General features: G+C 43.2%; 1 protein-coding gene across 2 annotated transcripts in view; it reads left to right on the top strand.

Annotated features, from left to right (window-relative positions):
* ATF6 (activating transcription factor 6) overlaps nucleotides 1–24,243 on the top strand; it is a 72,023-nt gene that overhangs the window by 42,634 nt on the left and 5,146 nt on the right. For both annotated transcript variants that reach the window (XM_085231283.1, XM_085231282.1), the window contains exon 15: nucleotides 13,292–13,376. In XM_085231283.1, coding sequence (XP_085087409.1) covers nucleotides 13,292–13,376 — 85 coding nt within the window. The remainder of the gene's footprint in view (nucleotides 1–13,291; nucleotides 13,377–24,243) is intronic.

Below are 24,243 nucleotides of genomic sequence, written 5' to 3'. Positions count from 1 at the left end.
TACAGCTGGTGGTGTGGATCAGGAAAAAGCTGAGTAGATGATATATCTTCTGGCAGCAATGCTGGTGGTATCCTGAACAGGGGGAGGACATGGTGATGTGGTTGAAAACACACTGAGATGTCAAATTAACAAAATCTACATGCGACAGAGAGGTTCGGTTGCGTTCTGTGAAACTAGAAGTATTTATTGCGTAAGGCTCTTCAAACTTCTTTGTGTCCTGTGCTGTCTGGTATTTTCATTGGTGAGTTGGGGTGACGGAATGGAGACGGTGTGTATTAAATCGGTTCATGACAAGCTGAATGGGTCTCCAGCTGTGCTTGAGGAGAGGATTGGAATGTAATGCCTTCAAGGTGCTCAGTACTCCTCTGATACTTTCCAGGCGCTGTGGTGAGTCCATGATGTTCAGTCTTTTTGTGTAGAGTTAAAACTACTATAGTAGTAAAAACAAAAAGAGGATAGGATTCACACGGGAGCGTGGTCAGAGGTCTGCAGCTTTAGACATGCCTATGCAATTAATGTTACCCACATAGTCAAATCAGTTGTTTTGCCAGAGCACTCATCAAGTCAGTGCCTAGGAGTTCACAGATGTACCTACTGATTCAGGCATCATTTCTTGAACCTTCATTCTGTGATCAGAATTCCAGTAGAGCCTTTCTTTGACCTGAAAGAAAAGCCCCTCCCACCTATCCCAGACACCTACTGCTACGTGGACTGAATTTCCTTCTGGGGGTGACTCTCTCCTCCAGATTCTAAAGGGAGCCTAGACAGCTCTGTCAGGCAGCTAAAGCTGGAAAAAATTAATCTCGCCATAAGTGGGGAGATGAAAGGCTCCTATTTGCTTGAGCCATTATGTTTTAAATGTGGTTAAGAGTTGGCAAGTACTGATAGAAGAAAACATATTGCTCTCCAGGAAGAGCAGTACCCCGGAGACTGTCAGGCCCAGACTGCTATAGCTTGATGTCTTTTGAGTAGCGTGCAAGGAACTACCTCCCTATATATTTATCTTCCAAAAGGAGACCTTTCACTCTCTTTAATCTGATGCCCATGATGTGGCTCAGCCAATTGCTGCAGCAGACAGGCGCTTGGTCACACGCACTGTCACGAGATGTGCAAGGAGTGCAGCATTCCTGCATCACTTTACACCCCCCCGGATCAGCCCCTGCTTATCCTTTTATCAGTCAGGCTTCCCACACAATCCAAGTGAACTGTTGTCACAGGAGAGAGCTTTTTGCATAACAGCTGTCTTGGCTGTGAAAGTTTTGGCCCCCACAGTGCTGTATGAGGCTTGTATGAATTCCCACCGCTGCTCAAAAGTGGAGGATGCCTTTCCTTCCCTGGCTAGGTGAGCTGCTTCCAGTAATACCAGTGAGAACGTGTGTCACTGCCAGAAGGGAGAATGCTGTTGTTTCCGTAGTTGTGCGTGCTGGTGTGCATCCTTCTCTGAGCCATTTAATGTTCTCAGAAAAATAGCTCATGGAGAAGCTGAGCTGCTTCTCTGCTATTTATGGAAGTCAGGGGACTTGCAGTTATCTGACAGCTGCCAAAGGGTTGGCAGAGGGAGGGCATGAGAGCTGAGGAAGGAAGAAGGAAACCTTCCTCTTCTGGTGCCCATGAGAGGCTGGGCTGCTCAGCTCCCTGTTGGCTGTGCTTAGCTGCTCTGAAGTGCACTAATCAGGGGTGTCTGTAGGTAGATTGAGGGTGATTAAGGAAGAATGCCCAATGTCAGGCATCCAGATCCTTCTTGCCACCAAGTGTGAGTTAATTATGTAACTTATTTACGCCTGTAGAGACTCCTTTCCATTGGATTATTTTCTTGTTTTGGTGTCAGGTTTTATTTTGGGGGGAAAAAGAGCTGATGTTTACAGACATTTTTTCCCTTATAAAATGAAATCTGTTTCTAGAACTGATTTACGTCTTCCTCAGCAACACTAGAAATTCAAACAGAGCAGGCATTTGGCAACAACTCTGGAGTCAGAACTGAGATTTAAAAGTGAAATTCGGCTTCAGACTTGAAGAGGAAGAAGCTCGTCAGGCTGGGGTAAATGTAGGTCGAGCAAACTAACAGCCAAAAAAAAAAATGGAAAGAAACTTCATCTTCACCCTCTTGATTTAAGTGAAGTAATTAGTAACAGAGGTGACAGCTTCTTTGACAATATTATAGTGAATACCTCTTTAATTAGAAGAAACTATGAATAGTTGATGAATCCTCAGCCATACAGATGTCCTGGGATCTGCAGAATGAGAAACATCTTTCCAACAAGCATTGGTAATGCGATCCACATTGCAGTTTAAAACACTGCCATCAAATTTCAATTCAGCTCAATGCATCTTGATATTAAAACCTCCTTGTCTCTGAACTGACATTTTAAGAAAAACAAAAGGCAGCTTGAATTTGGAGCACCAGCCCTGGCCCCTGTGCCAGACCACCGTCCAGCCATCACGGCGTAGGAGCTTCGCCTGCCCCGCTGCCAAGACGTACAGAGACCCACCCAAGTCTGAGGTGAAGTCATTGCAGAGCTCTGGGTAAATCTAGGGGATTCAAGGAAAAATGCAGCCTTGCTGCTCGCTGGGAGGAGCGTTTGTTTCCTCGTTATCTAGTTGTGTTTCCTCCTGTATCTTCTCCACTGTCTATTTTTGTGGTTTTGAAAGTGGTGCCCCCATTGCTGGAGTTATTTAAAGGCTCGCTTTTATTCAGCTATGCCAGAAGGTGGAAGGAGTGGGAGATCTACAGAAGTAGATCTACGTAAATATGTCACACCTGTGCAAGACTGTAGATGTATCACATCTTCCTACCTGTGATATAATCCTCATTTCTTGTCACTTCTGGGAGATGCTTGTGAACAAGAATTATACTTGAGAGGTTAAGAGGTACCTCGGGATAGAAGGACTGTGATCAGGAGGAGATCTGCAGAGAGTTAACAGTGAGAGTTGCTCTTTGTAGAAAGGGAATTTTCAGTCCCTCTGATATATGTCTGTGTAGCCAATTTGCTTTGCCATTAGGAAAGATTTGTTGCTGCTAATTTCCTGTAAATCTGTTGGTCTCTTAGAAGCAGCATCTTCCTGATGATAGGTTAGAATCAGCCTGCCTCTGTCTGTTGCTGGACAGTCACAGGCAAACGGTAGCAAAGTGTGCCTTTCCAACAGGGAGAACAGAGAGGAGCAATCTGTGTTAATGAGGTCAGGGTTTTACTGTTGGCTGGAACCTTCACAGAGCAGAAGTTTAATCTGTAGAACTGGGATGCTTTTAGGCAACTTTAATTGCATCTATTTAATAACAATTTTGACCTAAAGTTAAATTCGGTTACTTCGTTCTGGCTTCTCATTAGTCTTGAAAGCCATTCCTTATTCTTGCTATTCATTGTTATTCTCAGTTTTTCTTTCCTTCTCCATGTGCATCATCGGTGACTGAGATTTAAGTTGCTGTTGGCCAAATGTTATTTTATCCCCTCAAATCATATGAGAATCCATTACCTGACTGTGGAAGACATACTCTTGGAAGACACAAAAACATGGAAGGTAAATCCCATGTTAAGTTTTCAGCTCAATAACGCATCTGCTGACATTCAGTATTTGGGCTGAAGAAGTGTTTAATCCCTTTGTGGAATATAATGGACTGAGTACGTGCTTTTTAGAAAAGTTGTTGCTGTTCATACAGGATACAAGAAGACAGTAATTCCAACCCAGGGGTAGATTTTGTGCCACGTGTTCCAGGATAGAGCACAACATAATTAAATGAATTGTCTTCATTTAAAAAAAGGTTAAGGTTGTAACACAACTGGCCACTTGTTCCTGGTTGGGAGAACTAAAAGTTATTACTTAAAGTTCACTTGCTTTCCTGAGTACCCGTATGTGTGGGCGCATCTGCTGTGTAAGAAAGCATGTCCTTCTGCTTTCCAAGGAAATTCCTGCACAAAGAAAGGCTGTCACCAACATGCAGCGAAGTTGGCTGTGGCATGTCTAGTGGGCTCCAAAGACCTCTAAGGATGGAGGTCTCACCACATCTCTGGACAAAGTGTTCTGGTGCTTTGCTGTCTTTTGTACTCGTTAAAATGAGAAAGCAGAGTGCAGCTGCACTAGCAAATGGATTTTGAGCCCCAGTGTCATGTTGATCCAGCGTTTGGAGAAAGCCTCACATAAATTTCCTTTCACTCATCCAAATCTTGTTTCATGGGAAATCTGGTCTAGAGAGAAATAAGTTGTTGTGTTGTTTTTTTTTTTTTTTAACAGTCTAGACCATCTTATGATGCTGGATCCAAGGAGCATGTCCATAAAACCCACATTGTTTGTGAGCTTTGGTTGACTCTCTGCTTTATGTGGCAGAGCTGCAAAAGCAGAACAGCGGAAATAAGGTGCTTGTTGGTAGTCACACTGCCCACTCCAGTTTGTATCACTTGAGGCTCAGTCTCCAATTGGGCTGTAATTCTGGGAATCCAGAATTTGCCTTCAGTAGAAGACCTAAGGTCTTGCAAACAAATATAGAAACTTTGGGTTAACATTTTGTTAGAGAAGCAAAGAATCTGGATTATATCCTCTTTGGTTTTCCTGGACCTTATTCACACGCCCTACCTAAATTACATGTTTTTGCAATTACAGATTGCAGTTGCAAAACTAATAGCCTGCAGATGTTATGCAAAAGCAGAGCTCTGCTGCAGTGAATTAGAAAAGGAGGGGAATATGTTTTATTGATAGTAGTAATAAAGCAGTTAATTCTTTTTGGGTCTTACTACTTGTAAAATCTACAAAAATAATTCACAGATTCACCTGGAAGTTATGGATGAACTACATTTTTCTGCTTATACAGCCAGTGAAAGGACACAAGATAGTGGAGAAATGTCATTTTTAATAACTTAGAGGGGAAAAAAAATGTTGTTAAGGTGCTAGTTTGTGAGAGAGCCTTAAGAAGAAAATCTGATGCTTATCAAACATAACAGGAAGAACTGTTCAACCAATATAATCTGGGGGTATTTTTTTTGTCTTCATATACACATATCCTTTCCAGTTCATCTTGAAGCTCAGTTTTCACAAATAACACACAAATTATCAAAGCAATTTAATTCCTTAAAAATCTTCCTATATGATTTTCACCAAAACAGTTTACTGGAACGTAGAATTCTGTTCTTCACATCCTCTTACTTTGCGTTTAGGAATTTTTTTTTAATCAGCTGCCAAACCAAAATTACATCATAGCAAATGCATGCATTGTTCTTTACTTTTGGGTCTTGCAAAGGAGTTCTGCAGAGAAGTGTAACTGGCTGCATTTCTGTCCAGTCTGTCCTGTGTCCTCCTTGTTCACAGGGGTTTGGTTTTTCTCTCCTATGGCTCTTCCAAGGGGGAGGGAGGAGGGCGGGAGACAAACCTTAAAAGTACATTTATGGTAGAAATAGAGTCCAAATGAATTGCCAGCACCTCCTTCTCCTTCATTACCTTATGACTGGCATTACTGTGCCTACTTGTGTGCCTGATTACTTTATGTACACACAAGGTTCTTCTGACTGTGATTTCCCATAGTATTTCCTATTCATGAAAGAGTGTTGTTTGTATCTAGTGCCTTTTATTTAGGATGTTGCAAGTCAGAAGTGAGATTCAAAAAACTCAGCAAGGAATGAGGCAGGTTTGCCTGAGATAATTACAGTATGAGAGCTTTGCAGAGGAATGGGAAGACTGAGGTCATTTGGCAGCTGGTGTCACTTTGTTAACAGGATTAAGATAGACATTTTAGTAGGACATAAGGTCAGCTGGCCTGGCTTCTGGAAGTGTGCTTGTGTTCTGATTCCTGAAGAGAGACAGGAGCTCTTTTTCAGAGCCTGCGAGATAGATTCTGCTATTTGACTAATAAATACTGAGAATTATCAGCATATTTCAGTATTATCTTAAGGCTCTATAGCTCCTCCTATTTGGCCTTGGAAGGTGAATAACGAGGTCGTATGTCATGACAGTAAATTAGGTCACATTAATTTGACATCTGCTTTTTTAGGTTCCTTACAGCCTTTAAGGTAACATAGCATAAATTTAATGCAACAGGAAAAGGGACAAAACAAAGTAATAGTTCCTCTTCTAGTGATGTTTGCTGTCTTCGTAGAGAGGACTCATAGTAGGTTTCCATATCCTTGTTAGTCTCAATAATTTTTTTAGTTCTTACTCCAGAAGACGTCCTTGGCCACTGGTTCTCCTTTAGACTGTGCACATGCTTAGCACTGCCCTTCATCGACCTGCAGCAGTGCTGCTGTTGGAAGAGAGTGGAAGAAAGTCCTCAAAAAAAGAGCCTTGTGATAGGGTGAATTTTCCGTTCCTCTGAAGTCTCTGGGATTTTCACAAGGCTCTGGTTCACACTGAGATACTTCCCAGTTGGTTTAGTTTTGCAGCCCAGGCCATATCACATCTGGTAGTAGCACAGTTGATAATAAAAGGCAGTGAGGACCTCTCCATTAAAGAGTTTTTCATGTGGGAACTGAGCTGGATGGCCACTCTATCTTCTGCAGCGATAGTGTCCAGAAGGAGCACAGTTAGGTGTTATTTATAAAAGTTAGACTGGGAATGTCAGAAAAAGTGTAATCTTACACTACAGGACTTTTTATGGACTGTGGGATTGAGTTATTTCTGGTAAAACGCTTAAATAAAAAGCATATCTCATCACTTCATTGCTGTGTGCGATGTATAGGCTGTAAAAACCACCTGCGCATAGAAACACTGGGTTTGGAACAGCATTGGTGTGAATAGGAACACTTCTGGCCAAAATAAAAGCAGAAAAAGCAGTTCTTTCTCACTCCTTCTGAGAGCTTTCCTGTTATGGGACAGTTTCCCTTCTCCCTAGTCTCAAAATAGCATTAAAACTTAGAGAAGAGTAATAGAATTTTGTGGCTGGGAGGTGGGGGCTGAGTTTTCAGTTACAAACTCTTCTTTAATGTGCAGCAAAATCAAACTGAAATAATATGTGCAGCCAATATAGTTTAGTATGTACTGAACTGACACTTGTTCAAATTAAGCTAAATTGTTATAATTAAACTGAAAACTTCAGAGCTACTGCTCTGAAAGTGGCCTTTCAAGGTGAACTGTCAAGAGATTGTGCTAAGAGGCTCAGACCTTGTGAATTCTTAGTGCAGATTTCCTGCAGCTTCCTTGCAGTAGTTGGCCCATCTTCTGCTCACTTCCATTCACATCTTTGCTTGTGATGTATTTGCTGTGAGGATCCTTGATGGGGTGGGTGAATGCACGTGGGCTTATAAAGTCTAATGTTGAAATAATAACAGTAATAAATGATATTCCAACTCTGAAAACAGTGCAGCTTTTACAGTTTGTGATATAATGGGTAAATGCTGTGGCTGAGATTCACAGTTTCTATAGAGCTTTTAACAGTCTTCCTTTTTTATTCCCTTCTCTTAAACTCATCCCCTTACTTTTCTGATGCAAAGGTCGCATTGCACTGGTAGGACAGAAGTAGCTCTGGAAACACCCATCGTTCCACAACGACTGCCCTGTTTCATGTCCTCTGGTAGCACAAGCAATATTGCAGAACCAGTGGCGTTTTCAAATGGCCATTGGTGAATCCATCCTCAGGACGCCATCTGGTTGCCATCACCCAACCCAACAATAGTGACATTATACAGCCGTTTCCTGTACAAATTTGTAAACTTCCATACACCTCCTTTGCAGTTATTCTTCGTACTGACAGAGGAAACCAGAAACAGATATGCCAAGACGTGATTCTCATTTACACCGTGGTCCTTGTTGTGTGCTTGGCAGTATTAGGAGCTGCTGTGGAAAATGAGAATAAGCCTGCAGGCCATGGGTATGCTGCATTAAGATCTCTTCCCCGGGAATAGCTTCCTTTTGTGTCCAAAGAGGTGTGCTGAAGAGCAACTGAGGTTCAGGTGCCGCTGTATTGAGAACCGGGTTCCATCCAAAGGCCATAATGCAGCTCAGGTTCCTTGGCCTGCTTGGGAGATCAGAATGGAAATGTCATGTCTCTGGCAGCAGTCGGGCAGCCCAAAAAACAGTTACTCTGAAATTATCAGAAGGTGTGAACTCTGTGGTAGAAGAAAGAAAAGCTGGCTCCCAGCAGCCCTCCTGTCAGCTCTGGGTTTTAAAAAGCTTATCTCCTCAATGGTTTTCCCAGGGCAGCCTCTGGAGCTGATGCAACTTTTTGGGGCTCTGGAAGCACACTTCAGTTTCACAGGCCAAAAGCATAGCTCTAAAGAAGTTCCAGTCTTCTCACTGATCTAAAATTCCAGCAGATGTTTAGAAAAACTAAGTTTAAAAGATGGTGCGTAGATTTTGTGCACAACTTCTGTGATCAGATAAACACTTGCTTTGTATCCCCTTCATCCTGAGCTTGTTAGGCATGGTTGGGTAGTTGATAGGTTAGTTTTTAGCTTGCTGGACACTACCAGGGGTAGCACAGTTAAATAAAAACAGTGCCTCCAGCAGCTTTGGGGAGGTGCCAGCATGAAAGCTGGATGTGGGAAGTTCCTCAGCCCTCATGGGCAGAAGTTGTAACAGGCTCCAAGAATCACAGTTGTGAAGATTCGAGCTGGAAGAGGTCAAGGCATGATTCCCCAGGAGACCTGTTAGTCATAAACAGATGAAAAAATGCCCAGTTACAGTATTTGTTTATTACAAGAAAATTTCTAAAGCTGCCTGGACAGAGCTGGCATGCTGAGGTGCCTGGCTCTGCTTGCCCTCTTTGCTTTGCCTGTGTCTTTGTTAGCTGCAGTGTTCTAGCACATTGCTTGGTTCCAAGGCAATGGTAAAGATCAAATCTCCTCATCGGGGTGGATGGCAAGAACTACGCTCTAAGATTTTCCTTTGGTATTTTAATCCGGTCTCTGTGGGGCTTTTATTCCCATAAAGTAACAAATGTCCCTTGTTTTTGAAAACATTGTCCTTAGTTTGTCAGAGATGAGTCTCTAATGGAGAGCTGGGCTCATCCAAACATCTTGGATCAGTCTTTGTGAGAGGAGATGCAGCAATAGGGCCTGCAGATTCCACACTGTAACAGAGCACACTTGGATCAAGTCATGCCCATTCTTCTCAGGTATATAGGGCTTCTTTTGAATAATACTTATCCATTCCTAAGCAGATCAGCTAGGAAGGTAAGAAAAATCTCGAGAAGTCAGTTTGAGAGAAACGTAACATCGGAGTAGGAGAAAAGACAGCTCCTGCTGAGCCTGGAGCTTGGGAATCTTTGTGTCCCATGTCACTAGGATATTCTGCAAATGATATACCACTCCTCTAAACATTTCCCATGGCACTGATACTATTTTCCTACATCACAGCCATGCTGTGGAATGAGGAGCTCCATTGGTGTCCATAGCTATGTGGCACACTGGTCCCAAGGGAAGAGGTTGTTCCTGGGTGCAGTGTTGCTGAGGGACCACGTGCTGCAAAACCCAAACTGACAAAACTGCCAGTTCTTAACATTTGAAAGCCAAGTGCCAGCTAGGAGAAAAGAAAAAAGAAAAAAAAAACAACTTTGGAGCAGCATGATTTTTCTGCATCTAATGAAAATGATATGCAGGGATGTTTACTCTGTTCTAGGAGAGCTAGAAAAGGGCTCTTTTTCTTGAAGGCTAAGATTACCTGCAGATTGTCATGCATCTAGGTGGTAGCTGCACTGAGATGCAAGCCACATGTCATATGACTCAGGCTGAAGCTGTTGGAACACCAGCCTTGGAATATTCTAGCACAGTGGAATAGGGTTTCCATTGCCATCTGACTGTGGGGGTTACAGATACATGAGTCTCCAACCCTTAATCCCTGTTAGAGCCTTGACACTGATCTTATGGAAGAAGCCTTAAAGTCTCTACTGTGGTTCTATGTGCTGCTGAGTCCAGGAGCAGATCAGCAGAGACTGAAGTAGCTAAGGAAGTGCAAACATTCAGTGAGAACATTCATTCTATAGCAGTACCTACTTTCTAAAAGATTTAATTAACTTTTACAATTAACTGCAGTTGATTTATCCTAATTATCTAGTACCCTGAATGTTTTGTGGTGGCTAGGATTAATAAATGCAATCATTATCAGAAGTTTAACAAATAACTTCAGATTTTCTCCCCAAGAACAAATGTGTTTCTGTATCTCAACTTACTAAAAAAAGTAATACATTTGTGGCTGGATTTTTAGTATCCATATCTATATTTATCTATCTGTCCATCTCAGCTGACTTCAATAGCACCAAACTGTAGAGATGATCAAAAGCAAAATGAGAATGCTGAAGCTTGGGACTCATTTGAAATACTGTCTTTCCAGGCTGATGTTTTTCCAGTCTTTATGCCAGCACTTTCAGGTCTGCATCGTCTATTTAAATTGTCATCCCATCTAAGTGCAAATCTTGGCCCAAGCCAGAGCCATCTGTTGTTGGGTAATAGTTGTGATTTATTTTGCCTCTGGTTGACGTTCATGCTCGTGGGCCAGATGCTGACTTGTAGGATTTGCTTTTATTCATTTTCAGTTTTATGCCATGTATTAATATCACAAACGGTATTTTAATTTTAGATATTTTTGTCTAGTGTTTAAAATTAGGGATGAATAACGCCATCACATTCCCCTCAGAGTTGCAATTCAGCGTACTTCTGAACAACACAGGAAAGGACAAAATGTTTTACACGTTAGTAATGCATTCACATTGTGTTCCTAAATGTTTAAATTCTTCCTAGTCACTAATATTACACTCATTTGGGTTGCATACGAATAATTAAGTATTACTTTGAAAAAAACTGCAGGACTGTTTGAAGCTTTCTAGGCTGCTGAGAATGCAGCAGGTAACCAAACTTGTCGAAATATTTATGACACTTTGCATCATTGATGCAAGTTAGGACCAAGAATCAGAGGGACTTTCCTGCAAATTGAAGATGACAAGGAGATGGATACATTTCTTTAACTCCAAGTTAAACAGTAACTCATAACAGTCCTTTGTAGTGAAGATGGGCTGTCTCCAGGTCACAGACAGTCTGCTCCTCTTGCACATCGGCTCCTGCCAGCACTTGGGGCTTACAGCTGACTGCCTGTTGTGTGTGTCTTCTCCAGAATTGTGCCACAACTCCAGTGTGTGCTTGGATACACAAGCGTGAGTGGAAATGACTTCAGTGTCTCGCTATCTGCTGTGGGAGCAGCAGTCCTTCCCACGCTGTTCCATCTGCACCAGGAAAATGGAGGAGCAGCAGGTGAATTGCTGCTTGGATGTACTGCTTTCCTGTGCAGTTTTAGGAGGCGTTTCAGAATCTGGAAGTTAAGGGAAAGTTAATTTTAATGTCTTGGCTAGTAGAGCAGCTTCACTGAAGATGATTCCCTATGCAACTTTCTTCAGACCCAATGGTTGCTTGGAGGACTTGCTAATTACAGGGCACAGATGAGAGTAGCAAAGCCCCACTCCTTCCTCCTCTCCATGTAGATTTGTGCCCTGGGCTCCAGACCTCTGACCAGCCTGGATGCTGCATCCTCTCAATTTCTCTACCTTTCCTTTCTGTCTGCCGCTTCACACTGACCTTTCAAAAGTCAGCCAAGAAGGTAATTAGATAGAATGGTCTTTCCTGACATTGCTGTTGATTTCTGTAGAGGTTACACCAATTATAAAGCTCTTGTGATTGTTCTGAATACATTTGATGCATACAGTAAGTAAGGGTACCATTAGAAACAAAACTAAGCCAGTGTTAAGTAATTTACCAATTCTGAGATGTGCTAGCAAAAAATAGTAGTTAGTTTTAATAATTCACAGGTAATCTGAGAGAGCAGTTGTTCTTTGCTAGGTAGTACTGCTGTGGGCTCTCAGAAGCATTGAAAACGATGGGAAAAATGCCCTTATCCTGAAAGTAAGAAGTTAACAACTGTGTCCTGAAGGAAATATAATTCAGAGTGCCAAAACCTTGTCCAGAGACATGAGGTGTTTGTGTAGCTGTTCTCAGCCTTAACCGGGTAGCCCAAGAGCTGCATGTGACCTTTCTGAGTGCCAGTCTCATAAAGATACCATGGGAGTTTTGCAAATGGAAAAGCGTGAAATGAGAAAAAAGGATCAAACTTCCTGCTGCTGTTTGCCCATGTGAGATACGTGGCTGGATCTTGAAAAATAGAAGGCAGATGTTGGGTCTGGGCTTAGGGAGGTTGCAAAGACTTTTTAAGGAGTTGGTCGGTGTATGTTTGGACATGATGGTACCTGTTGGTTTGGTTCTTCCCAGTGACACAGGCTGAATGTGAGATCACTGGCATTGAGAGAGCAGTAAACACAAAGACTGGGAAAAAAAAGTTTAGAATTAATTTTTGAGGGGCTGGAAAAGATGCTTAGTGATCGGCAGGATTTTTTTTCACTTAGAGCTTGAGTTAGGAATTTACACTGCATTTGTGAACTCTATAAACATGATCCTTTGCTCTTAATTACTAAGAGGGAAAATATGCTTCCCTCACAGCACCCACTGCATATTGAGGAGTTATGGCGAAGCAACCTGCAGGCAGAGGAGCTAATCTTTGAAAAGCTTGGGAAGTTTTCCATCTTCTTCATGGTCTTTCTGTGGTCTAGGTCAGCATAGCACAACAACACAGTCTGAATGATAAGGAATGAACCAGATTTTCCCAGAACATCAGCCTGAGCAGTTTGAATTCAGCTACAGTTAGGAAAAATAAAATTAAAAAAAAAAAAAAGAAGAAGAAAGGCTGCATTTTTCCCAGGTCTGCATCTGGAGCTTCTGTAGATGCAGCTTCTGCTACTAGAGCCAATGGTTGTTTGAACGCTTCTGTTTTACAGCAGCACCCAGCCACCTCACTGTGAAATAAATTGCTAAGCACAGCTTTGCCATCAGACTTCCTCAGTAAGTTTTTGTCAGCAGAGCTCATAGTTTGCTGCCCATCACAGCCCTCACTGATACGGCCCTGCTGCAAGAGGCACGTGGCATGAGTTGACATAGATAGAGCAAGAAGATATTTATATAGAAAGCAGACAGCACTGCCAGTAAAGGCTCCAGTTCAGCAAAGCCCTTAACCACATGTTTAAATATCATTGAAGTCAAGCTCAATTACTTTAATCATATACATAACTACTCTGTTGAATGAGAGCCTAATAGCAGTTTCCATCTCTTTCCACATGATCAAGGCTTTTTCATATTGTGCTGCATGAGATAGGGATTTCTTCTTGGTTACACAGCATGAGCAGCTGCTGTGACTTTTGGAAGACTCCCTCTACAACTTGAAATTGCTAAGCTGTCGTAAATAGTTTTACACTGAATGCCTGTAACACAGAATGGAAAGGAATTTTCCCAGCTCTATGCTTCTAGGGAGGATTTAACAGATCTTTTCCCCTGTTTTTCAGGACCACCTGTTACTGCCAGCCACCACACATAACAAGACTAGAAGACCAAAGATGTCTATAGTGTTGCCAGCTGTAAACATCAATGGTAAGTGCAAAACATGAAAGAGAGATTGTTATGAGAACAGTTTCAAAGAGATGCATCTGACTTGCGTATGGAAACCAAACTTGGATCACATGTTGGTTGTCACAGCTTTGAAAAAGAAGTGAGATTGGTCACCTCTAAGCTGTGGTTGCCAGGGTGCCTCCTGGAGCTGGGGTGCTGGCGTCTCATCCGTGCCTTTCACCCACACTGCCACAGGTGTCACCCACACACCTCTGACTGCCTTGGCCAACAGTCTGCTGTCTCTCTCTGTAGCTCCCTCAGGACTCAATGGCAGTGCCATCTGGTCGTGGTGATTTATACATAGCTGATCAGAGTCGCCAGAACGTCATCTAGCTTCTCTGCTGTGGCATGCATATAGTGGAGATGCTAAGTGACGGCCTGAAGTAGTGATTGAGCACCTGGTCGGAAGGCAGGGCCAGCCCAGGGGAGCTCAGGTGCGTGCAGTGCACCTGAGTGATGGAAAGGGTGGAGCCAGGATCCACTCCTCCCCAGACCTCATTTAAGGGTTGGCAGTGGAGGTGGGGGTTTTTCCCTGGAGATCCTACCTGAAGCCTTCCAAAGATAAGCAGCTCTTTTCACTCATTTCTGCACCACAGCTGCTGCACTTGGGCTTGTCTTCATTTGCTGCAGCCAAAGGCTTTCCACTCTACTATTATTGCTGTGTTTTCCATCACGTTATAGCGTTAACACACTTACAAAGATTGAGTGTGAAGACTGTCCTTGCTGTCCCATTTGGGCTGCCTAGCAGGACAAATTCCGTGGTCTTTCTGATTTGTTGGGATGCTGACTGCTTTCCATCAGCTTCTCAGCTGTTTGCCACTGTGTTATACAACGCTCAGTGTGAGAGGGACCTCTCAGCACTGCACCGTCAGTATTAATAACAATCATATTCGAGGGCTGCAGGACAGCAGAGAAAACAGCTTTTCACTAAGGGCACGGGCTTGTTAGTGAAAGGAAATGTTCTTGATCTCCGTTTTAGTCCCACATGAGAGATAGGACATGAACTGAATAAATATATCATTAATTCAGATGCCACAAGGTTAAGGCATGTTTGGGAAAATGTCACTGTCACACACTGTGAACCCTGCGACAGCACAGACTTTGCTTACTGAATATCTATACGCTGTAACGCCTTTTTAAAGCCTACATGTTTTACAGTACAAGCGAATCACAAACCCAAATGTTTTTGTGAATTCAGGCATGCTGAAAACATTGTCTGATGATGTGAATTTCCATAAACAAACAAACAATCCGTTCAGGCTTCCAACATTTTAATAATTGCGCTTTCCTAAGCGCTATGGTAAGTCGAGTGTGATGGTATACAACCAATTATCTGAGGGGAATTTTTGTGAGATGTGTCAGAATTGTTTTTGGCATTTGTCAGTCAGAAACTCCCTTTTCATGTCTCTTACAAAAATCCTTTCTTGGCTGAGCTGAATTAGCAAATAAGGCACTTTATCACTTGGAGAGCAAGCTCTTATTTCTAATTTACAGCCTATTTGTTCTTAAATGTTATTGAGTCTTAAGTATCTTTCCAGTTACTGGAGTAAATACGATTTGGAAAATACACATCAGAACCCACTGATGAATCTTATCCTTCATCATTAATGAAACATTGTGAAATTGTAGTTAACTGGAGTTCTTTGGGATTTTTCTTCAGAACATCAGTATAATCCAGGAAATAAAAAATATCCAGGGATTTGGTCAGGGATGTTGAAATGGAGCAGACACAAGGATAGTGGCTAAGTAAACAATGCCATCAAACATTTCTTCCTCTGTGGCACTCAATCAGGTGCTAGGAAGAAATTCCAAGGTGGTGGATAACTTGGCTTCATTTTTAATTTGTTCATTAGTAGATTACTAATAGGAGGCTGTTAGCTAAGAAGTTGTGCTGGGAGAAGAACCATTTCTCTGCTTTGAGAACATTGCTTCTCCACCCTATCCTCCCTCTACGAGGACTCATACATCCTAAACAAGCATCTGGAAGTTTGCTGACAACAAAGCTTTTCTCCCAGCTGTTTGCTGGGAGAAAGCCCACCTTAGCTCTTCATCCACCTGCAGAGGAGTGGCTGCTGGAAGAGGCTGGGTCACCCTGGGAGGATCTGGCAATACTTTCAGTGGAAGAACTTGTCCCCTCCTGCCTTTTCTCATGACTCAGAGAAGGGAGTGGGAGAAGGGGAGCCTTTTCCACTTGCACTTATTTGCTGTTCCTTTTCTCTGCCGCAACCCTGGCAGTGGAGGTGAGGAGAGTGCAAGTGGAATGGCCTCTGCTTTGGAACTTTTTCAGAACTTCTTCACTTGCTTTCTTCTACAGGATCTTCATTTTATCTTTGTAACGGAGTTTACCCGTTGCTCTTTTCAAATATGAAACAGCTTACAGTTCATTCAGAAAAGAATATTTTGAACTACTCGGACAGTCTCTACCAGCAGGACTGTCATCCTTTTCTGATTATGCTTTGAATGTTGGAGTGCCCTCTGTGCTCTCCTACAGACTCTTCCCATGGCTGATTTGAGCAGTTCCCACTGACAGCAGCAGGAAGAGAGAGCAATGTAAGGACAGAGGTTGGGAAATGACTTGAGTTGTCAGTCACTGTCTTCTGCGACTGTGCATGAAGGTTAGTGACATAGTTCTGCAAGGTTTGTCTGGCTCTTTTCATCAATGTACAGAGTCTACTTTACAGTCTGAAAAACATTTCAGAATTCTTCTTGGAGGGAAAACGAGATATAAAGCTGGCAGCACTAGTGTTTTTCAGCTAATGGCAAGTATCAACAGAAACCTTTGTAGTAGGAGTGTGTGTATGTGTGTGTTCAATACAATGAAAGTTTAAGTTGGAGTATTTAAGAGAATACTGTACAAAGCAAGAACAGTAAGATATTTCTCTTAGAGACAAGAAGTTGATAAAAGTTTTTCAGTAATTGCATGTTAAAAGAGTAAAAATGGCCATTACCTTTTATGCCTCTCCTATGTGGTCTGTCTCTTGTTCAGCCCGGATTGCCCCATGCATGAGGACAGCTGGCAAAGTCTCCACTGAGGGCTTCTGTGCAGGTGTCTGAAATTGTGTGAACTCTGTTTGAGTAAGAGGTGTTAAAAAAATATATATTTTTAAACAAAACAAAAATCAGTGTTGGTACATGTTAATCCCACCCCTCTTACTTCCTCCCCACCCTGTTCCAGCCCCCTTTCCAAGCTCGCTGGGCCACTCCTGCAGTTTGCAGCCAGTACATGCCATCAGCTCCTCCATTTCAGCCTCCCCAGACACGCGTGCTGCCTCTCACCCTGGTCCCCCTCCCCTCTTAGCTGCTGTCACTCAGTACCGCTCTCCCTTAGGCTCCTGCAGCCAACTGTGTCCACATCCTAACCTGCCTCTACCCAACTACAAAGCCCCAGCATTTGTGGACGCAACCAGCACTGGATTGATCAGTCTAGTGGGACATAGGAACCCCAGGGCTGGCAAGCCTGCAGGGGAAAAAAAGCAGAGCTACATAGTCCTATTCCTGCTGTACATGGTTCTGGGGACATCACTGGTATGCCTGTGCTGAGAAGTTATTCCAAGAAATATCTCGCACTTTCTCATGGGAATGAAAGCCAATGGCAATTTACAGTTAAACTTAAGCTTTTGTTTTTAAGCAAGTCATGTTTGTTACGCTGGATTGCAACTATTATTTTAGAAATCTAACTATGCACTTGAGACCAGTTAAGTCTCTAGTAGATTTCGTTCCTAAATTTGCTTTTATTGTAACTCAGAGTCTTGTTGGCTCATTACACCAGTTCCAAATTGACATATAGGCGGTGCCTTTCATTTCAGTTTAAATGAAAACATCTGCCATTAGCCCTGTATTTACTTAACTGCTGTAAAAAATGCAGCGGGTTATAACATCAATCTTTGGATCAAAATAATCTATAGAGTACAGCACAGCTAAGCCACTCTTCCTACCCCAAGCAGGGACCTTTATCTCTGTGGGATGGCTGCAGCTCTGCAGTGCAGCACACACCACCAGTAGTCCTCTCTGTGCAGTGTACAAAAGTGAGAACATATGTACAGCTGTCTGTTGTAGGAGATAGCATGCAAAATTTAGCCAAAGAAGATACTCTCTTTACTGCATTTCTCCTTAGGAAAGTGCCAGTGCTCCATGTCTTGGAAGAGCATAGTTACAGAGTCCTTGGCCTTTCTGCCAGTTCCAAATGCAGTGGTGTTAGTGCCAGTACCAGGCCTTTGTCCATGTGGAAACCAACCAGCTGGGTACTAAGCTTCAGATTTCCTGTTTATTTCATAAGGACTAATGTACAGTCTTCAGATAGACATGATTTGACATTCTTGCTGATATGGAGGTGAAGGGCTGTACATCTTCTTGGGACCCCCAGGCATCCTGTATGCCAAACTAATTTCCTTGTGCATTAATCTCTCCCCTTTCCTTTGCTCGTAGTATGTAAATGTGTAAGTCAGGACCAGAGGCTGTTTACAGGGAAGCTGATTCATGCAGATCAGTTCATCTGCCAGTATGTGGAATAAGTCACTGGAAAAGGTTACTGAGTTCTGAGCTGCCACTGATCCCAGAGAGAGCTGCTGCAAGGAGAACGTAGGCAGTAAGGATGCTGAACAGCAGGGATTTCAGTTGCATAGCAATAAGCAAATGCACGTCCAGTCAGCAGCTAAGTCTGAAGTTCCTCACCTTGTTTTCTAAGAATTGACAGCTGTGACAGAGTTTTGAATTTTCTACAAATGTTCTGGATAGGTCCTTAGTCTAACGTCACTCACAATGGGTCTTGTTTTCTTTAAGATACTTTAAGATACTTGTGTGCTTGCCCTCTATAATTTATGTGTACCTGGATAGAGTTCTCTTAGGAGCTGCTTTTTGTGATAAAACACAGCACCCAGAGGCTCTTAGCAGAAAAAAAAGTACTGAGTGGGATGGAGAGTTTTGTAAAGTCCATGTGCTCTGTTGTGTTGGGCATCTTCTGATCGCAGCCACTTCCTCAGCCTTCCTTTGTGGCAATTCTCATCCTGCCGATGTGACAGACTCCATAAGTCTTTTCATGCTCTGAAATAATACACATTTCAATTCAAATGACCAATAGCAAATCTAATGGTAAGGCTTTTTGATCAAAACTGGAGGGATTTTGCAGCATGAGTATTTGCATGCAGCAGATGTCCAAGGCTGGTAGCAAACTCTGAGGAGTCTCTGAAGCAAATAGAAGCCACCCAGGCTGAGAAGGAAGATAAAAACAAAATCTCTTTGGGAAGTGATGATGTGCTATAAGTTCCCATGTCTTGGGGTTAAATAAATATAGTCTTCAACATCCTCTGCCTTGGGGTCAAGCGAACAAAAGATGCCATTTCCGTCTTTCAGAGTAGAAGGCAGAATTCCTTGTCACTCATCAAATGAAGGTCTAAAACCATAGACTGGTGAACTTTTCTGAAGGTTGCTGCTCAGCAAACACTCTGTCTCCAGGTGTTGTTGGTTCACTCTTGATGCTTAGAAGCCAGATCTTTGTTCCCATAGCTTCCTCTCAAAGCTGCTGTGTTTGGCCTCAGGCTGAGAATCTCTCATAGGATTGTTTGCTGGTATCACAGATGTCCTTCACCCTTTATGCTTGTATTGAGTTCTGCTCTAGAGGTTGGGCCTGAAACCTTGCAGAGAAGTTTTAATGACAGAGTTTAGTCATATTGTAAGATGTTACTGTTCTCTTTTCAGAGTGATGTACCCTGATCTTTCCTCTCTGCAAAATTGATCGTTGCCTGAATTGACAACCTTTGAGGGATGCTGTGCTTCCCACCAGTTTTCTGTTAATATATGTTGTCCCTGACAGGAAAAAGATGATTAAATTATTCATAGAATGATGACAGAAATGGTTCAAGTATTCTGCACACAAAAGCAATCTGTGTCACTTGAGTTCATGTTTGTTTAGTTAGACAGGAAGCGATCAAGAAATGAAATCATAAAGACTTATTCCCCAGTGACTTTTCATAATGGCCTGTTTACCTAAACTGCTAAATAAGTAACCTATTTTTATGTGTTCATAAGAACAGGAAGACGATTTCAGAAGATCTTCTGTGTCTTTTTGCAGTTTTGCTATTATGAAAATCTCTTGGGTTTTGTGTGATGTAGCAGACCAAAGCCCCAGCACGACTGGTCTTCTCTGTATAGACAGGATAAATGCTGCAGATGGCATTTTCTTGGGAACACGCTGTCCGAGAGGGATAGAGAATGAGTCATAAATTAATTGGACTTCACATCTAGTATGTCAAATGCCTGTGTCGAGTTATTACACCAGATTGTTTTTCCATATGAAAGACAAGCTATATAAAATCCCCAGTGTAGAAGAAAAAGGAAACCCATGACGTCAGCTGCCAGTATGGATGCTGCATGCCAGAACCCAGTGCGTGTGTCTCACTGCACACAGCCTGCCCTCTCGATGTCCATCGCTCCTGGAGCTGACACTGCCATGTGGGTATGCTCTCCCACCAGGCTGCAGAGTGGGCTGCAAAGCAAAGAGAAATTTTCAGTCCTGAGGTGAGGTGGTGTTCACCATCTCAGCTGTACCAAACTGTGTTTGTGCAGCACATCGTAATTCTAGCCTTCAGTCCAGCTGATCTGCTTTGATACGTTTTCAAGTGTTGTAAATTTAAGATTACATAATTCCTCTTAGTGTTAAATTGGACGTGGCAAATACAGTTTTATGTTTGTGATACGTAGGCCAGCTTTGATTACTGGTAGCTCTTTTATTTCTGCTGTGATCTGAATCATAATTATCCATAATGAGCTCACCCTGTAAAAACATTAAAAAAAAAAAAAAAACTGCAAAGAACTGGTAGAAGAGGTTCACATTTATGAGTTCTGTCTTGAGGACATCACTGGAGTAAACCTAGAGATTAGGAGAAGCACAGCAGTCCAAGACAGTCTTTTTTTGTGTTTGGATTGCAGTCTCTAAGGAGACTGCAGCCAGCGGGGCTGGCATGATGCTGCCCTGCTCTCCACTCCCAAGCCCAGCTTTCCATGCAGGAGCTCTTCCTCACCCGCTCCATAGGACACACCTTACCTGTGCCTTCTCCCAGCTGAGCCTCTGTAGATAAGGCAGCGGGATTGCTGTGGGAAAGCATTTGAAAAATACACCCTGAGATTTTCAATTTCAGTCATCCCCCGGCGCATTGTTCCACCATCTGCCTCTGTCCTGTCCCTTGTTCCACAGTAGTCCGTGTGAAGAGGTGGTGGCATGTCCCTGCACAGCAGCAGTACGCTCTGGGTGGCTGTGGATGGAGAAATGATCAGCAGTCTGAGCTGCCCCTTGCTGTGCAAAAGAGGCATCTCTGGTTCAAGGCAGCGTTCCTATCTTGAAGCCGTAAATCTCCTCTTGCTGTAGCTGGGAGGCAGAGGCCTTTGAAAGTGACTTATTTTTATTAGCGTGCCTCATTCACATAGGCACTCTGCAGCGTATGTGAGTGATTTATTTCTTTTAATTAACTGGCAAATGTATTGCATGAGGGAAGCTCACACAGAGGAAAGCAGTTGCCCCATGCAGACAAAAACTTGCACGGAGGTTGCGTGAAAAATGTTCTTCTTCGAGCAAGGGCTAATCACAGTTTCTAAATAAATGAGGTAATTTTATGTATCCAAGTGAGACAGGTGGAAATTTCAGCTCACTATCTGGATACCATCCAACCTATAAAGGCATTTCAGCTGTGAGTACAGGCTCTCACCAGTCTTCACTCTTAAATCAGTGAGACACTTCAACATTAGGCTACAAGTGATAGTGGGTGATAGAGAAGGTCCACGCCAGTAAAAAAGTGATGGCTGCTTATTGAAGAATAAGAAATCAAATAATTCAGTTAATTTTATCAGTAACTGCCTACAAGTCAAAATGCTGAAGTACATACTGCAAGTCAGCTTCAAAGGTTAAGGGCTACGTAAGGATGGGAAAACATGCAAAGCAAACACCATAGGGTAAAATGCTGGCAAATGGTATGGAGATTGATTAAAGATTAAAGCCTCCATGCAAAAGGACCGTTAAAAGGACCTTAGAAAATCCGGGAAGCTTAAATAATACATTAAAGTAGGCTCTTAGAAATAAGAGCTCTCTTAAAACAATGAGAAGGAATTAGAAATAGCCAAATGAGGGAATTAGAAATGGAGCACCATTTCTGGGAGGCTTAATATCAAAGCATAAGAAGTCAAGTCAAAAGTGATACTGAGGAACAACTTGTTTAAGGCATGAGAAGCAATAAAAGCATTTTTTGAGAGGAAGCCTGCCAGGGAATCTGTGGTGCTTGTAGAGGACCAAGGTGTAAAAGAGCACTTAAAGTTGAAGTCAGTGCTGTTGAAGGAAACCTTGAAGTGTTCTTGTGTTGGTGTTAACCACAGAGGATATATAAATACCAGAAGAAAGAAAAGCGACAAATGGGGTCGGGAGCTGTAAAAAGTCAAGTCTCACTTCAGCACACGTTGGCTGAAACTGTGAGAGCTGAGCACGCCTGGGTGGACCAAGAGAGCAGAGCTGCTGCAGTGGCAAGTTGCACCTTTGTGCTCCTGCTAGTTCCTCGTTGGGCACAGAAGGGAACGTGCCCATACCTCTTAGTCCTGTGCTGCCACACTCAGAGGCAGAAATCCTCCAGCTCTGGCTCTTGAAGTAAGCCTCCAGTGGAATGCATGCCTTTTTAGGCTGGTCTCTTGTGTACAGCTGTTTGTCTTGTAAGTGGGTATGTCTCGTCTTGCAGACCGTGTGGGGAGTTTGTTTACAAGTTCTGCGCTTCCCAAGAAGCCATGGGTGGTTCTGCCTAATGGAGTTGCTCTCTCTCCAGCCTCTTTCCTTTCTTTCACTCCCGAGAGAACTTTCTGTGTAGCAAAACTGTGCCTTGCTTTTGTTTTCTCCTTTTTATTTCAATTCTTCGTGTAAACGTTGCCTCAGCTGGTTAAATTTCAAATATGGCCATAGCTCTGACAGCAAGCATGTCCACAGCCAGTGCTGTCACAAATGCCTTGGTGTTTGCAAGAGATTCTCTACCTGCAGAAGCTGTAAATGATGTGCCTGCAAGGATCATGCTGCTGATCTGCTCCTCTAGAGAGGGCCGTTGGCTTTTTCTTCAAACCAGCAAGAGCAAGTACTGTCAACCCAGACTGGGCCCTCTCTGTTGGCTACTGACCTCTTGATCTGCAGACCCTGGCCTTTTCCACGGTATGGGCTGAGTGCACATTGTTCTCAGCCACAGCCAGTGGCTCCATTATTTACTTAGGAGGCCACAGAACTTGTTTCCTCCAGCTTTCTTACTTTCTCCTCGTGCTATGTATGTCTCTCTAGCATAACCCCTGGCACCAGTGTTCCAACAATTTGGGCATGGGAAAAGGCCCTGTCTCCGTGCTGACAGCCTTTGGCTTGTCTGCATGTCCTTGTGTGGTCTGCAATGTGCTTGGCCCTGGTGCAGGACCTTCCTTGAGAAATGGAGACCAGGCACTGTGGTGGTGCCTCCAACTTGGCTCCCCTCTGTAATAGCTCTGTAGATGAGTGTGTGCTCACTGCATCCCTCTGATACAGCCCCAGCAGTTGCTGAGGAACAGGAAGTAAAAAGCTCATGGAGAGGAAAATGGAAACACCCAGATCTCCCTGACATGCGCCGGGGTCTGAGGGCAGCTGAGTCCACAAGGTTGCAACTGGTTTGCTTAGAAACAGTTGCAAGCAGCAGCCTGCTTTTAAAAAGAATTTACTGGAGTGTCCTTACTACTTTCTCCCTTGCCTTCGGAAACCGTACGTAACAAGTAAATCTGTAAATATTTTAGAAGCCCTGCTGCCTCGTTGCAGTGAATGTATTTTTAGTCTTCGTAGCTGTTAGAGCAACACTGCTTCATTTATCTACTTATTTGGTAGTGTGTACCAACCCTTCAGCCGGAAACGTTGTCCAGATGCGGCGGCTGGGCCAGTCGGGGCTGCTCAGTGGAGATGGAGAGGATCACAGCACAGATAGGGCAGGGAAGCCCCGGCTTGTGTCTGGGGACAGAGCCGTGCAGAGCAGCTGGTGCCCTCATCTTCTGTGAAGTTTGTGTTTCCTGAACACTGTGCTGCCCTAAATCCGTGTTTTGGGCCAGGACAGGCTGCAGTATAGATTGTTTTGGTAGTTTGGTGCTAGATCTTTAAACCAAACTTTAGCACTGTGAGTTAGCACGATGCAAGCGGCGCCTCTGAAGGCTCTTTGAAAACTGCTGAGGTTCCTGCTGGTGTGATAATAGGGCTGCAGAAGGGCTGGAAGTGTAAATTAATGCCAACACAGACTCTGCTGGGAGTCTGATGTGGCACAGCAGACTTGCTTGTTAGAAGAACGGTGGAAAATACAAAGGCGTTTTTTTTGTTCTGCACAGATGCTTTTAAAAGAGGCAATGGTTTTGTATCATCTTATGCAGAGATGATTCCCTGGCATTTGACATCAATTAAACTAATTCAGTGAATCCTGTACTATCATCTACACTATTGTACACAAGGAGAGGTGATCTTCTGGCCTTACGTGTATTTCTGACCAAGACAGGTAGTTAAAATGCAGGTGGGGCAATGATTTCCCTCCTTGCATCTTACCAAAAGTACTGAGTCCATATCTGACAATGCATTTGTTTGTAAGAGGGACTTCCCCAGAGAGCAGTGCTGGGGAATTGGACATGTGTTCCCAAGGCCAGGCTCACGTGCTGGGAGTTTGGTAGGACCCAGGCCAGCAAGCTCTGAGAAGGTGCAGTCTGGGAACGGCAGTGCTTGGCTCAGCCAAGCCACTGTTATTTTGAAGTAATCTGTGCGAAACGCAGCCTTTAAATCTGGTAACAGATAGTAACTTAGCACATACATTTGGCCTGGAAAGGATAGTTTCTTACTAATGCA

Source organism: Meleagris gallopavo, chromosome 10, assembly GCF_905368555.1.
Source record: "Meleagris gallopavo chromosome 10, MGAL_WU_HG_1.1, whole genome shotgun sequence".
Lineage (NCBI taxonomy): Eukaryota > Metazoa > Chordata > Aves > Galliformes > Phasianidae > Meleagris > Meleagris gallopavo.
The sequence above is the reverse complement of the archived record's forward strand: the minus strand, read 5'-3'. Positions and strand labels throughout refer to the sequence as shown.